This window comes from Balaenoptera acutorostrata, chromosome 1, assembly GCF_949987535.1.
Source record: "Balaenoptera acutorostrata chromosome 1, mBalAcu1.1, whole genome shotgun sequence".
In the NCBI taxonomy this organism is placed as follows: domain Eukaryota; kingdom Metazoa; phylum Chordata; class Mammalia; order Artiodactyla; family Balaenopteridae; genus Balaenoptera; species Balaenoptera acutorostrata.
Genome location: NC_080064.1, coordinates 23,008,942 through 23,024,082, shown reverse-complemented (window position 1 = coordinate 23,024,082; position 15,141 = coordinate 23,008,942). Strand labels below are relative to the sequence as shown.

The 15,141-nt window shown below is 36.3% G+C and overlaps 1 protein-coding gene across 19 annotated transcripts in view; it reads right to left on the bottom strand.

The window, feature by feature from the left end:
• Positions 1-15,141, bottom strand: part of EPB41 (erythrocyte membrane protein band 4.1) — a 196,468-nt gene that overhangs the window by 72,864 nt on the left and 108,463 nt on the right. For all 19 annotated transcript variants that reach the window (XM_057540460.1, XM_057540466.1, XM_057540478.1 and 16 more), the window contains exons 8-11: positions 11,914-12,001; positions 8,101-8,253; positions 5,622-5,719; positions 3,037-3,209 (exon numbers count right to left, since the gene is read on the bottom strand). In XM_057540460.1, coding sequence (XP_057396443.1) covers positions 3,037-3,209; positions 5,622-5,719; positions 8,101-8,253; positions 11,914-12,001 — 512 coding nt within the window. The remainder of the gene's footprint in view (positions 1-3,036; positions 3,210-5,621; positions 5,720-8,100; positions 8,254-11,913; positions 12,002-15,141) is intronic.

Genomic DNA, 15,141 nt, shown 5'->3' with positions numbered 1-15,141 from the left:
CAGATGTAAAATAGATAGCTAGTGGGAAGCAGCCGCATAGCACAGGGAGATCAGCTCAGTGCTTTGTGACCACCTAGAGGTGTGCGATAGGGAGGGTGGGAGGGAGACGCAAGAGGGAGGAGATATGGGGGTATGTGTATATGTATAGCTGATTCACTTTGTTATAAAGCAGAAACTAACACACCATTGTAAAGCAGTTATACTCCAATAAAGATGTTAAAAAATAAATAAATAAAATGTTAAAAAAAAAAAAAAGTAAAGCTTTCTAATTTGTTCAAAGTACCAAAGCTCACTAATCCTTGAATTGTTGGTTATTTTTGCTATTAGAAAGAAAAGATACATCAGGCATAGTATCTATATAACAATGAAATTTCATTTAGTGGAAGAAGCCATATGGTATCAGACAGACATGAGTTTTTGTTCAAGCTTTGGAACTTACTAGCTGTGAGATCTTGAACAGGTTGCTTAAACTTTCCAGCCTTAATTTTCTCACTGAAAAATGGGGATAAAATAATAAGAATAATAACTCCCCAAAACTAAGATAAACTGGAGGTAGGATGATTTACCAGACAAGAAAGAGATGCCTGAGGCTGTTATATGAATACGGCAGATATGAGGATTGAGTGATCATACCTCAAACTTAACATGTCCAAAAGAGAAGTCTTGATTTCCTACATCCCCAAACTCTGCTCCTCTCTCAGACTTTCCCATTGTACTAAATGATCAAGCCTAGGAATAAACCTTGATTTTCTTTTTCTTACCATCTCCAACAATTAATTTACCAGTAAGTCTGTCAGCCCTACTTCTGAATTGTATCCCTGACCAGTTTTCACTGTCTTTAACGCCAATACTCAAGTCCAAACTGTTGTCAGCTCTCACCCAGATCCTGCAACAGACTTCACCAAGATTCTGCTTTACTACCCCTGTAGTGGGAGTAGATCTTTGTACTAGTCATGTGTGACTATTTAGGTTTAGTTAAAATTGAGTTCCTCAGTTTCACAGTCACATTTCAAGTTCATATGACCACATGTGGCTACTGGCTACCAAACTGGACGTCACAAAATAGAAGATTTTCATCAGCATGGCAAGTTCTATGGGACAGCACTGATCTAGACACATGCCAAGCTCACATCTACCTACAGGTCTTTGTACTTGCTACTCCCTCTTCAAGAATGTTTATCTCCCCAGATTTGGGGATGGCTGGCTCCTTCTCATAATTCAGGTTTCAGTTCAAATGAAGCTCCTCAGAGGAACCTTCTAAATTTAGAGCGGACCACTCAATTTGAAACAGCTTCCCAATCTCCCCATCCACAGACACTCTCCATCCCACTACTCTACTTTATTTTCTTTATAGCACTTATCACTATCTGAACTTGTTTCATTTTGTTTCTGTTTCTACCCATAGAATGTAAGCCCCATGAGGGCAGAACCATGTCTGTATGTTGACAGCTGTATCCCCAATAACTAGAACAATACCTGACACACAGAAGTTTAAAATAAATTGTTGAACAAAGCAGTAAGTAAGTAAGTATCTGGTAGAACATGGGTTTTGGAGTTAAACCAACCTATACTCCAATCCACTTACCAGCTATCATATCTTAAGAAAAGTTATTTAATCTCTGAGCTTAATTCCTAGTGTTGTGATGAAGAGTAAATAAACAAAGCCTACAATCTGCCTTGTAGAGAAACGTCAGAAAGAAAGAAGCATGACTCGTGGTACGGAAGCACAAAAGTTCTACCGCTTAGGTGATTTCTTTTCCAAGTGTGGCTGACCCATTCCTGATTCCTTTAAAGTGAGCTAGGTATTTCTGATATATGCTCCCATAATGCAACAAACCAGAATACGGCAGCATAGTTCTGGATGATACAAAACAAAATAATAATGCTGCGGCCAGAATATTAACAATATTATAATGACAGCTAATATTTTGGGGTCACATTAAGTGCCAGCCATTGTGCCAAGCATATCATCTCATTTATTTTCTCATGAAAATTCTTTGAGGTAATATTATATTATCATCATACCCATTTTACGAATGAGAAAACTGAGACACAGATAGAGTAAGTAACTCGCCCAAGAAGATAGATCATAAATGCAGTGGTTGAGATTGGAACCAGGTCCGATTCCAGAACCGAAGCCTGTAACTACTGTAACATGCACCTTGCTTTTATAATAGATAGCATAGAGGTGCAATCAGCAATACTCTATTTTGGTTACTGCCTTCTGAACTTTTATTTATTTGCCACCTCTTTCTAGCTGCATAAAGAACTGAATATGGCTTGGGAATCCCCTGGTGGTCCAGTGGTTAGGACTCGGTGCTTTCACTGCCGGGGCCTGGGTTCAATCCCCGGTAGAGGAACTAAGATCCTGCATGCCACGTGGCAGGGCCAAAAAAAAAAAATGAACTGAATGTGGCTTATTGCTTCATTTCAGTAATGCTAATGCTCTCAAATCCTTGAGACTAAACTTAGAAAAACTGAAACAGATCTTCTGTCAGTATATACAATTATGAAACTTATTTATTTCCTCCCTCTTTTATTTAAACAAAATTTGGACACTCCAGTAATAGGATTGTTTTTTTGGTCTATAATTGACACATGACAAATGATCTAAACTTTTTCAGTGATTGCACTAGTGAGGCAGACCCCTTCCCTCTTTTCTACTTGAAAAATAACTATTTAAAAATGTTCAAGAGGGGTTTAGCTCAGTATACTACATTAGGTTTCACCCTGTGGTAGAGATTCTGAATTCTAATTCCAATTCTAGTGGTGTTCAATCCACCACTTCCCAGCAGTGGGACCTTGATCTAGTTACTACTCTCTCTGAACCTCTGTTCTCCTTTTCTTAAGATGATTCCACTAAATTCGACAATTAGTGAGATCCATTTCATTTTATCACTGAGATTCTTTAATTTGATTCTCTTATAGATAACTGTACTTAGTTTGAATGTGCCCGATCACATCTGATAACCATTCTTCCTTTATCTCTCTCTAAAGAGTTAGGATAACAAGAAATCATTAATATTCAATACAAACCTCCATCAAGGCTTCGGGATGCCCGTTTGCTTGCTGTACGCTCAAAGTGTGGGGCAGGCCTGTCAATCAGAGCACTAGCTTGCCTGGTCTGAGCCTGAGTTCGGCCACTGTATCGAAATTTGGATCCCAGGGCAAGAAATTTGCTTTTAGGAATGGTGTCTGTAGATGTCAGTCTGGGGGGAAAAAACATGATAATCATATATTATGTATATCATCTCACTCTAATGAGGTTGTGAGATTAAAGACAAAATCAAGTATTAAAAAGTTTCACAATTCTCACAGCTTCCTTATAGTTACTAAGACAAATTTCCAATCAAGCAATCATTATTTTAATTCTGTCATTTCTCGAAGCAACATGTATAATTTATTTCTGGCTTATATTAATGATATAATCTTATATCTCTATAGGTAGGGTCTTATGGTTTTCAAAATGCTTTTATAGCACTGTACCATTTTCACTATACCCCTGTAATATTTTCATCATTTTATAGATAAAAGAAACTGAACCTCAAAAAAGGTTACTTGCTTAAGGTCATAGCTGTTAAGAAGTTGGGCAGTCACGGAATTCAAGCCCAGAGCTCTTTTTCCCCTCTCGTAGAATAATAATTTTGTCAAATGCACTCCAAACTCAATGCCTGGTATTCAATGCCTATTAAGTCCTATTTAATAGGATATTTGGTGTATTTTCAACTCAGTTAGGAACCCCATCTTCTTTCTAAGCAGTACCCTGTGCTCTCTTTTGTCATGGCATTTACTACACTGAATTGAAACAATCTGTTTATGTGCTGGTCTCCACTACGAGACTGTGAGCTCTCTTTGGGTAAAGAATAAAAACTATGACTTATTCATTTTGTGTTTTCACTTCTGGCATAGTGCCTGGCATGAATCTGGCATTCAATAAATATTTGCTGAATAAATGTATAAATTGCTACATCAAATACTACCAAAAAGAGAGTATTTTTTTCTCTTTGGGGTAGTTTAATTCAGCAAATGCTTTCTTTTATGTAATGAAGAATTACATTTTAATATATCCTCTTATTTTGATGCAATGGATTTAAATATGCTATCCTACAAGTAAATGCATTGGCTGCAGCTGAAACCTATACCATAGATATTAAACATTCAAAATAACTCTTTTTTGGAGGGGAGGGGAAAATTAGGAGTTTGAGATTAACATATACACACTACTATATATAAAACAGATAACCAACAAGGACCTATTATATAGCACAGGGAACTATACTCAATATTTTGTAATCACTTATAAGGGAAAAGAATCTGAAAATATATATATGTATAACTGAATCAGTTTGGTGTACACCTGAAACAAACACAACATTGTAAATCAACTATACTTCAATTAAAAGAAAAGGGAAAAAAACCTCTTTTTACTCTTCCTCACCCTCTTTTAAAACTCTGTTTTCTTGGTTTTAAAGACGATGATGAAAACATAAACAAATATCTTAATGACAATAATTAAAATTCTTTAATTGAATATAAGGTGTAGCCTCATGTTTTATTTGAAATGAGAATTGAAATATTATTTTCCCTGACTTGTCTTTCTGTACAGTGTTCTTTAGTGCTAAGTATGATATGAAATTACAAATAGAAGAAAAAGTTATCGTCGTTCTCTCTCTTGAGAACCATTCCTAAAGAGTCAAGTTTATTTATGAAAGACATGGCATAAAGTCTGGGATTTGCTTCAAAATAATCTGAGAAGTAGTAAGAAGGAGTGAGTGGGGATATAGATGAAGCAAGATTGACCTTGGGGTTTTAACTGTTGAAGGTGGAGTTTGGGACCAGAGGAGTTCATTATACTATTCTCTTCATTGTGCTATACGTGCAATTTTCTAGAATAAAGATATTTTCTTAAAAAGGCAAACTGACAACTAGCTGGCTCTCCTTTCAACAGAAGTAATTATTTGTCTGCTAGATTTTATGTTCCATCAGGACAGGGACTAGAACTATCTAGTGATATCTTCCCAATGCCTAGTACAGTGCCTACACAAAGGGTAAGCACACAGAAAATGCTCAGTAAATGAACACAAGGGGTTAATTATATGTCCTGGTGAAAAGCAAAGGAGATGAAACTTTCTTCTGTCTTCTGTTTATCTGATACACCTGTGCTTCAAAGATGGTTCTCTGTGCTGCCTTTCTGGGGTTGATTAGAACCAAGATAACGATCAGCTTCACATCTTTAACCTTCTAGTATAAGAGCCCCACAGAAGGTAGTTAAGCACTCCTTAGAGAAATTCCATGTGGAGGTAAGTCAGGGTACCTCTTCCTGACAGGACTGGTTTTAGCTCCAGTTAGGGCAATCACAGAGCCTCTAGTAAACACAGGTTCCTATTTCTCATTTCCCTCCTCCTTCTACCATACACAGAAAGGTGCTCTGGGAATGTTAAGACAGTGTTTTTCAACCCAAAGGAGGAGAACTAGACTCATTTTATCTTGCTTAAGATGATCTCACCTGAGCTAAATAAAAGACGGCCAGCCATGCAAAGAAAGAAATTTCAATAGCAGGTTTAAAATAGAAACATGCATAAATAATTTATCCTTGAAAAATACTTAAGTGAGAACAATACCTGAAAAATGTGTGATGCTCTACACAGACTTTCCATAATTTCTTAGCTGCTCGGTAACTGGGAAGTTTGAATCCGATGGTACTTTCATACTGTTCTTGCTATAAATACACAAATAAACATGGAACATAGAGTATTATTCAGCTACAGTGATACAGGACCAGAGAAATATGGTGCTGCAGAAGAGATCATTGTGAATAAAAAGAAAGTTACTAGTCTAAGGACATAAAATATCATTTGAAACTTTTTCCTACTTACCAAAAGAAATTTACTCACTGAGAGTGGTTTTTTCTACAGCAAGGAAGCCAGGGAATGCATCTTATATCATTTACACATCTTATTTTGTTCAGAACACACACACACACACACACACACACACACACACACACTGTATATTATTCTGAGACACAATTAAGTCACATTTTGATTGTCCAGACACTGCTCTTCCTTAGTTACTGTCTGCATTTAGGATACTAGACTACTCAATAATCAGGGAATAGGATAGCAGGCGATTCCTCCAATCAACTAATATTATTATGCAATCGTTTTTAGTAATAGGAACTAAAGATTGTGGCTCAAACCAGATTATTGAATTATTAAATGCTTTTTTTTTCTTTGATTGATCATTAGTTTATCTAGATACTTCTTTGACTGAAGTAAACCACATCCTGCCAGGGCTACTGGAAACACTGTCCTGCTAGTCTCTTGCCTCTTTTTTTCTGCCTTAAGCACACTTTATAAGATGGAAAGGACACTGGCATTTACTTCTAGTGCCTATTACTACCAATAACACTATGATCAGACAGTATCATCTATATTTTTACACATGAAGAAACTGAGATCAGAGAAGTCACCTGCTTAGTCTCACAGCTATTAAGTGGCAGAACCAGAATTTCATGGTTGCCACTACACCACGCTACTTCTGAATCATCTATTGTAGTCACAATACTATACTACACTTCTCAAAATCCTACTGTTGTTCTTTATTGCTTTCTTAAGTAAGAATTTTGCATTTTTAGTATATATTATATAGTTAACATTTAAAGAAACCAAGGACTTCCATTATCATATATATATATATATATTTTTTTTTTTTTTTTTTTCCTGCCTTCCCACATTAAAATGTAAGATTGTTGAGGAATGGACTTGAGGACACAGGGAAGGGGAAGGGGAAGCTGGGACGAAGTGAGAGAGTGGCATGGACTTATATATACTACCAAATGTAAAATAGCTAGTGGGAAGCAGCCGCATAGCATAGGGAGATAGGCTCAGTGCTTTGTGACCACGTAGAGGGGTGGGATAGGGAGGGTGGGAGGGAGATGCAAGAGGGAGGAGATATGGGGATATATGTATATGTATAACTGATTCACTTTGTTATAAAGCAGAAACTAACACACCATTGTAAAGCAATTATACTCCAATAAAGATGTTAAAAAAAAAAAAGATTGTTGAGGGATGGACTCTTCTATTGATATTTACTGTTCCTAGGCCCTAGAATAGTGTCTGACACAAAGAAAGCCATCAATAAATATTTGTTGACTGAATGACTCTTGGATTTGAAACTCTTTGACTTTTGCTAGGCACAGGTAAATAACTATGGTATAAATAAATGCTTCAGTGATAATCCTTATCTGAAATTTTAAGGCTGCACATTCAGTATTTCCATGTTCAAATAATGAGCCATTTTTCACCAGCAGATGGTGATATATACACAAAAAAGCCTCTTTACATTAGTACGATGCTTTCCTGTTCAGAGCTTTTGCCTCTGTCATCTCATTTGATCTTCAAATCAACCTTGACAGAGCAGGTATTATCCCCCTTGAATGGTAAGGAACACTTTAGATTTATCCAGGGTCTTTTACTTAGTAGGTGGCAGAGTAGGCACTAGAACTTTTTTTTTTTAATTTAATTCCTACTTGAACAATTTTCTGCTATACCATGATGGCTCTTTAATATAAAAGTTAAATTTGGCCAGCATTAGTATATTCCGAAAATTGACCACCAACTAGTAACTGAGTTATCTGGTACAAAGTTGAACATCCAACTCTACTAAAAATCTAGAACTTGACCCTAGGACACATTCCCAGTAACTACTAGAACCTACATATACAAATAATTATATAAGGTAAGGTGGTACGAAACGTAAGTAATTTAACCCCACAATTTAAAAATCTCATGCTACTTAATTTAAAAATATTTTCCATCAAGCTTTTACCTGGAGTAAACAAGGAACAAGTTTATTAATCCAAATTTCACTTTTGGCCATGGTACATTTACCTACATGAAGAGAACTGTCCAGAAAACAAATAGGAAGGAAGAGAAGAAGCATCACAGGACTGATTAGGAAACAAAATATCAGCACCTAAATAGTTAGCTATAGAGAGACCTCATAGATGACACAACAAGGAAAACAGGAATGAAGAGATGTTTTAGACATGGTCTGTGTTTGATTCAGGAGGAAAGGGAAACACGAATTCTGTACCTCTCCAGGCCGAATCTTAATGAAAAAGCTGCTACGTTTGTAAGAAATCTTCAGCACTTTGGGCCAGGGAAAGCGGTTAATTCTCAGCTTATCTTTGTAAACCAGAAGGCCACTAGAGCAGACACCTAGGATGATATCCACTCCCTCCAAGTCCTGAGGAAAAAAAGCGTTAGTGTTTCAGTCTTGAGCAAAGTGCTCAACATAGTCGACTATTATTAGACAATCTGAAGATATCAACAACCAAATACAGTTACAAAGAATACAATGAAAAATGAAGTTTAACCTAACAACCATAACCCATGGGACTATTTGGTCTATGTAAAAATGTTGTTACTATACTACATTTAAAAATCAATGTTATTACCTACCACAAATATCTTTAAAATGTCCAAATCAGACTCAGTAATTCTATTTCTATAATCTGTTCTAAGGAAATCATTCAAATCACAGAAAAAGCTTTACACATGATAATGTTCAGAATGTTATAAGAGTGAAAAACTGGATATAACCTAAGTATCCTAGCATTAGGGTTAAATTATTGTTCATCCATATAGTGAAATACAATGTGGCCATTAAAACAGTTAAATAGAATTTGGGAGATAAATGGGAAAATAATTATGCTGTAACATTAAGCAAAATAAAGCAGGATAAAATTACATACATAATTTGATTCCAACAATATAAAAAATATACATCTAAGGAAGATGAATACACCAAAATGTTAATAATGGCATTCTTTAGGTGGTACAATTATGAACAACTTTTCATTTCAGTTTTCTATACTTTCCAATTACAATAAACATGTATTATCTTTTAAAAAGCATTCAAATATGAAAAAACTAACACATGTATGTAAGAAATTCAAACAATACAGAAATGTGTAAAATTTTTAAAAAATCTACCCTCCTCTTCCCACACTCTTTAACAGTAACCAGTACTGATTTGATAATTTCCAGGATTATCCTATTTTCTAGGCACATACAATTATGTATGGATAATATATATATATATAATTAATATATCACCTTTATAATAAGGAAAACAACTAGAAAAAAATTAAAATTCAGTCCTTGAGGGTGGAAACTGTATCTAAATTATTGCTGTATCACTCCAAATACTGTTATTGACAACATGCTCAGTAAGTGTTTACACTGAGTTTGTTACCTGCCCTTCAACCACTACTATCAATTATTTCACTCATTATTAGTGACTGAGGGAACATCTGCTTTTCTTTTGTCCAAGAAACACGGACATACACACATCTTACCCACTGAAGGAATCGACTGCTATGAGGAGTAATACAGCCACCATCACCACCCCTCAAAGCCACTGTGAAATGTCACTCGGCTTGCACCTCATCTACCTTCACAATACTCCTCTCATAAAACTGAGCCTATGCAGCCTCCAAAAAGGCTTCCCTTAATAATTCAAAAAGAGACACTAATTTATTTTTACCATGCCTGTCTGTATATGAAAATCCTAGGGCAGGCATTTTGGTCTCCCAGTTCTGAAGTACTCAAACCTATCATTATCATAGTCAGCAAATAATTACTATGGTAGCTATGGTAGCTGCATGTCCTATACATGTATGTTTAAGTCAGCAGACCACAGGACTTCCTGGAGGCCAGGGCATAGGGCTATGCATACTACCAAATATACATGCACAACTATAATTCTTGTTTTTCTGTGATAAAGTGGTCATCCCTCCAAAAACCATGATAAGTATAGGAGTTGACTATTCCTTATAAACTCAGTATGAGAGAACTCAGATTTTTATAATTACTGATGTTAAGTATAGTAAGTTTTTTTTTAAGTATAGTAAGTTATAAATATTATCCTCAGGTCAAAAAGGAACAGTAAGTTACCAATAAAGCCGTATTTGCACACCTCTTTATTAAAGAAAAGATTTTAATTAAATATATAATATTAATCATCTATGTCTGTAATTCAAGGAAAATAAATTTCACCTGAGTTAATATCTACAGATAACCATTTATTTAGATAAGTAATGAAAAACCGGTTATATGCTTCTAGACTGCTCCTTTTCCCAAAATGAGTATAAAGAAACATATTAGTGCCTATGTGTGTTATGTACAAGCACAACAGAGAGAAGAAGAAATTATATTCAGCTTCAATTCGATGACTACATAACAGAATTTCCCAGAAGATGGCCCCTTAAGTTTTTAAAGGCTGTGGGTACAACTACATCTCTCTTTTAACTATATGTTTTGGAGAAACAATTTGCTTTACAACATTTGCTGTAGAAATATGCTGCCTGACTCCTCATGTAATCCTGATAATTACTGAATTGACACCAGCCTCCAACAGAAATTGAGAAGTAAAACCTAACAATTTCAGTTCTGGACCTGATCTGATCTTCTTACCATCTACTTTTGAGATTCACAGAAGTTGCAGTACCCAGCCCAAAACAATCCAGAGCAACATCTTAAGAAAACTCACTAACATGCAATGAAATTTTATTAGTTATTAGAATGTAAATAAGGAAGAAACTTCAGATACAGATATTCAGGCTGGGAGAAGCCCGAAAGGTCATTTTAGTCCAATTACCCACAAAATGTTTGAATGTCCTTTTCTAAATTCCTACCAAGTGATTATTCTGCCTAACCTGGAATATCTCCAGTGATAGATAACTCAATCCCTTCTGAGGTAGCCCATCCCATCTTTGAAATAGCTCTGTGAGACAATTTGTCCAACTGGGCTGAAAAGTATTTCCCTGCAGTTTTCATTTTACCGGCTCTAGTGTTATATCTTGGAGCCATAGTAAAATCTTTACTTCACAAGTTAATCCTTGAAATCCATGAAGACTGACATTATATCTTTCCTAAACTTTCCCTTCTATGGGTTAAGTATCCCTATTCCTTTGCCTGTTTCTCACTGGACATGGTTTTGATTCCCCATCACGCATCCTAGTTAAATTTCTCTAAATGAACCTCAGATCATCCCTTGAGCCCTTCCTTTCTCTCACAAACTCCTCAACCTCCCCAGCCATTTCAGTAGCTGAAGATGAGAGAAGTCAAGCGACATCCCTTAAGTATTCATTGTGTTAGGCTGTATTAGGTAGAACTAGGATGAAAGCTCAGTTTCCAAATCCCTAACCCAGTGGTTCTCAAATGAGCCACTGTGGTTCCTCCCGTGTGCATTAGAATCACCTGGAGAGCTTGTTAAAACAGACTGCTGGGCTCCACCCACATAGTTTCTGATTCAGTGAGACTGGGATGGGACCTGACATGAGCATTTCTAACAAGTTCCTAGACGATGCTAAATGCTGGTTCAGAGACCACACTTTGAGAACCACTACCTTATGCCAATGATTCTCAGATTCAAGCATGAAGGAGGATCATTTGGGATATTCATTAAATCTGGAGACTTAGCCTCTCCTCCAAAGTAATTCAGTAAATCTGGGAGGAGCTCAGGAATCTGCATATTTAATAAACACCCCAGGTGATTCTGATATAGGTGATGTTTTCTGTGAAACATGCCTCACTGTCACTCTATATTTTCAAATGTATCTGCATTTTAGGAAATTATCATTTCTTTTGCTCTCGGTGCTATATCTTTTGATCCTTACAGTTGCTTAGGTGTGAAACTTCATTCTAATGGTGGAATTGTAAAAGGGCAATTCAGTTGATACACTTAATACACTTGACTGGTTCAACTGATAGACTCAAAATTCCAACAAGAATTACTATCTCCTCTGAACGTTTTGTAATACTCCAGATAAAGGTTGGTAAGAAATATTATATGACACAGGTCTGATACATGCATATTAATAAAGGCCAAAGTTACCATTACCTTTGCTTTATGAAGGTCAACACCATACATAGACAACTTTTTGGCATTCTCAAGAAATTCCAGGTCAGCCTGAGCTGGAGTCATGGACCTTTGATAGAAGAAAAACAAAAAGATTTTCAGTGTCACAGTGTCAACATTTACAATAATAACATTTGTATATTACTTGTACTTTACATAAACATATAAACATATACATACCAATATGTATGTAGATACATTTCGTAGTCCTAAAAGTAGACTATTATGTATGGAAAAGGACTCTTATCACTACCTGTGTCTAAATAATTGAAATATGCCTTGGAAAAAGAGACCTTGGAGAAACAAAAAGTCACCAAAAAGCTATCAGAAAAAAAAAGTTAAAAAATAAAAACCTACTAAATTTCTTTAAAGCTACCTCATCCACCATCAGTTCTGCCCCTCCCTCTCCTTAGCCCTTTTCTCCCACACACATAAACTCCTCCCACTAATTTATCTTGCCAAGGAGGTGACCAAATTAAATCCTCTGAGGGCATGGTACAACTTACAATATCCTCTTAGCTGCCTTTTTCTCTCCCTATCCCTGAATTGAGTTAATATGGAAATTAAACAGGAGGGCAGCTGAAGTTGCTTAACTGGGTATTCTTAATGGGGGCAGGCTTGATGAAAAGAAAATTTCTGGTAACAGATGGTGTCCTGCCCACTAACCTAAACAAAATAAATTGGTTAATAGAGGCATGTAGATAATGGGGCTGCTTTCTCTGTTATTAAGATGTCTTCATTACTAGGCATATAATGAATTAAATTTGTTTGAAAACAATCAGCCTCACTGTCTAAACACTCACTGTGACAGTCTTTCCTTCTCCTTTATAACTTTCTTCTCTTTTGAAAAGTGCTCATGAGCTGTTATGCTGAGCTTTGAAGAAAAAAATATTACTCCTAGTGCTGTGCAATTCAGACCAATCAAACAGAACTTCATAGTAACAATAAAGCAGCCATACCCCCAAGGAAAAACCATGTAAATGTCTATTTCCCATAAGACTGCCAGCCTCAAGCTATATAAAGCAGCAGTGACCTATTCATTTAACATGAGAAAGTCTCTTCCAAACCCATCTGTCTTTATCCTCATTAAAAAGAACAAAGGGTTCCCTGGAATAACACCCCACCCCAATAAAAAAAAGTCTCAGGAAAGAAACTGCAGATTTGTTAATGACTCTGCATCTCAGAATAAAAACTTCCTTCCACAAGCGCTAAACCATCATACCTGAATGCTCTTTATTAATGACTCTGAAATTGAACACAAAAAAGGAGAATGGGAAAATAAACACATATACAAGTCTGTATATTCAAGTCATTAAAAACATCTCAGGAAATTTTTGTAGTTTTTTTTTCCTCATATAAATTATGTACTTTTCTAGTTAAGGTTACTCCCATTCTATGGGTTTTTGGGTTTTTTTTCTTTGTTATTGTTAGTGTTAGTATTATTGATGGCTTGAATTTTAGGATTCGAAGCTGGAATGGAGCTTGAAGATTATAGAGTCCAACACTTTCACTTTGCTGACGAAGAAACAAGTGTGGAGGGATTACATGGTCATAGGCAAGTTATGACTCAGTTTAGGGCAGCAGGCTTTAGCCAGGACCCCAGTCACATCACTGCAGCTGGAATCCTGGCTCCTGAACTTAAGAGTGGTGACCTCAGTCTCCTAACTATAAAGTAAGAAGCGTAATAATACCTACTTCCTGAGACTAGTATAGGCAATGATTTTTTTTTTAATCTTTGCTGAATGAATGAATGTGACTAGTAGGATAAAATGAGATAATGCTTGTGAAACTGCTTTGTAAAATATAAATGTTTATTATTATTGCACGCTTAGGTTTCTGATGGTACAGTGGTACATCATAAGCAACTCATAAAAGAGAAATAATTTTAATCACTTGAATTTGAAGACAAGTTTTAAGACATTAAATGAAGCAATCATGATGAAATCTTCCCCATACTCCTCCAACTCTAAGGGACATTAAAGGGGTCAATCAATTTGAATACAGATTTAAATTTCAAACTATGTAGTTAAATGCTTTTCTAATAAGTAAGCATGCTTTAAAATTGTATTGGGCTTCCCTGGTGGCGCAGTGGTTGAGAATCTGCCTGCCAATGCAGGGGACACAGGTTCGAGCCCTGATCTGGGAAGATCCCACATGCCACGGAGCAACTAGGCCTGTGCACCACAACTACTGAGCCTGCGCGTCTGGAGCCTGTGATCCGCAGCAAGAGAGGCCACGATAGTGAGAGGCCCGCGCACCGCGATGAAGAGTGGCCCCTGCTTGCCGCAACTAGAGAAAGCCCTCGCACAGAAACGAAGACCCAACACAGCCAAAAATTAATTAATTAATTAATTAAATTTAAAAAAAAATTGTATTAAGGGCAGGTGGTAAGAAGAGATCTTTAAAACTATGACTTTCCTTGTTAGTTGAAAATAATATTTATATTTGAGGTTTGGATGATGCTTTGCATTTAACATTTTTTTATGTAACTAAAAAAATTTTGAAACACACTTAAAAGTTACCTACAATACAAACAATTTTTCCTGAACCATTTGAGAGCAAACTGTCAACCTGATGACCAATCACTCCCAAGTACTCTGGAGTGTAATTCCTACAAACAAGGACATTCTCCTACATAACCTCCACAGGACTCTGAAAACAAGGAAATAAACAGTAATACATTACTTCCATCTAATCCTCAGACCCCATTCAAGTTTACCCAGTTGTTTCCAAAATGTTCCATATGGCAGAAGAATCCAGTTTAGCCTCATGGAGTTTCATTTAGTTCATCTCTCTTTCGTCCCTCTTCAGTCTGGAAAAGTTTCTTAGTCTTTCTTTGACTTTCCTAATCTTAAACTTCTAAAGATTATAGGCCAGTTATTCTATAGAATGCCCCTCAATTTGGGCCTGTCTGATGTTTCTCCATAAACTGACCCCATAAGTTATGCATCTTTCACAGGAATATCACAGAAGTGACCCTGTGTTCTCACTGCATCCTATCAGGGGGAACATGATTTCAATTTGTCTCTTCCAGGAGATGTTCGTTTTGATCAGCGATGTCTGCCGGGCTTCTCTTCCATGAAATTCCTCTTTACCTCTTTGTAATTAATAAATATTCTGTGGGAATGTATTTGGAAATAGTCTATTCCTTGTCAAACTTTTAATCTATTCACTCATTTATATCAGTATGGACTCAGGGATTCTCAGCTT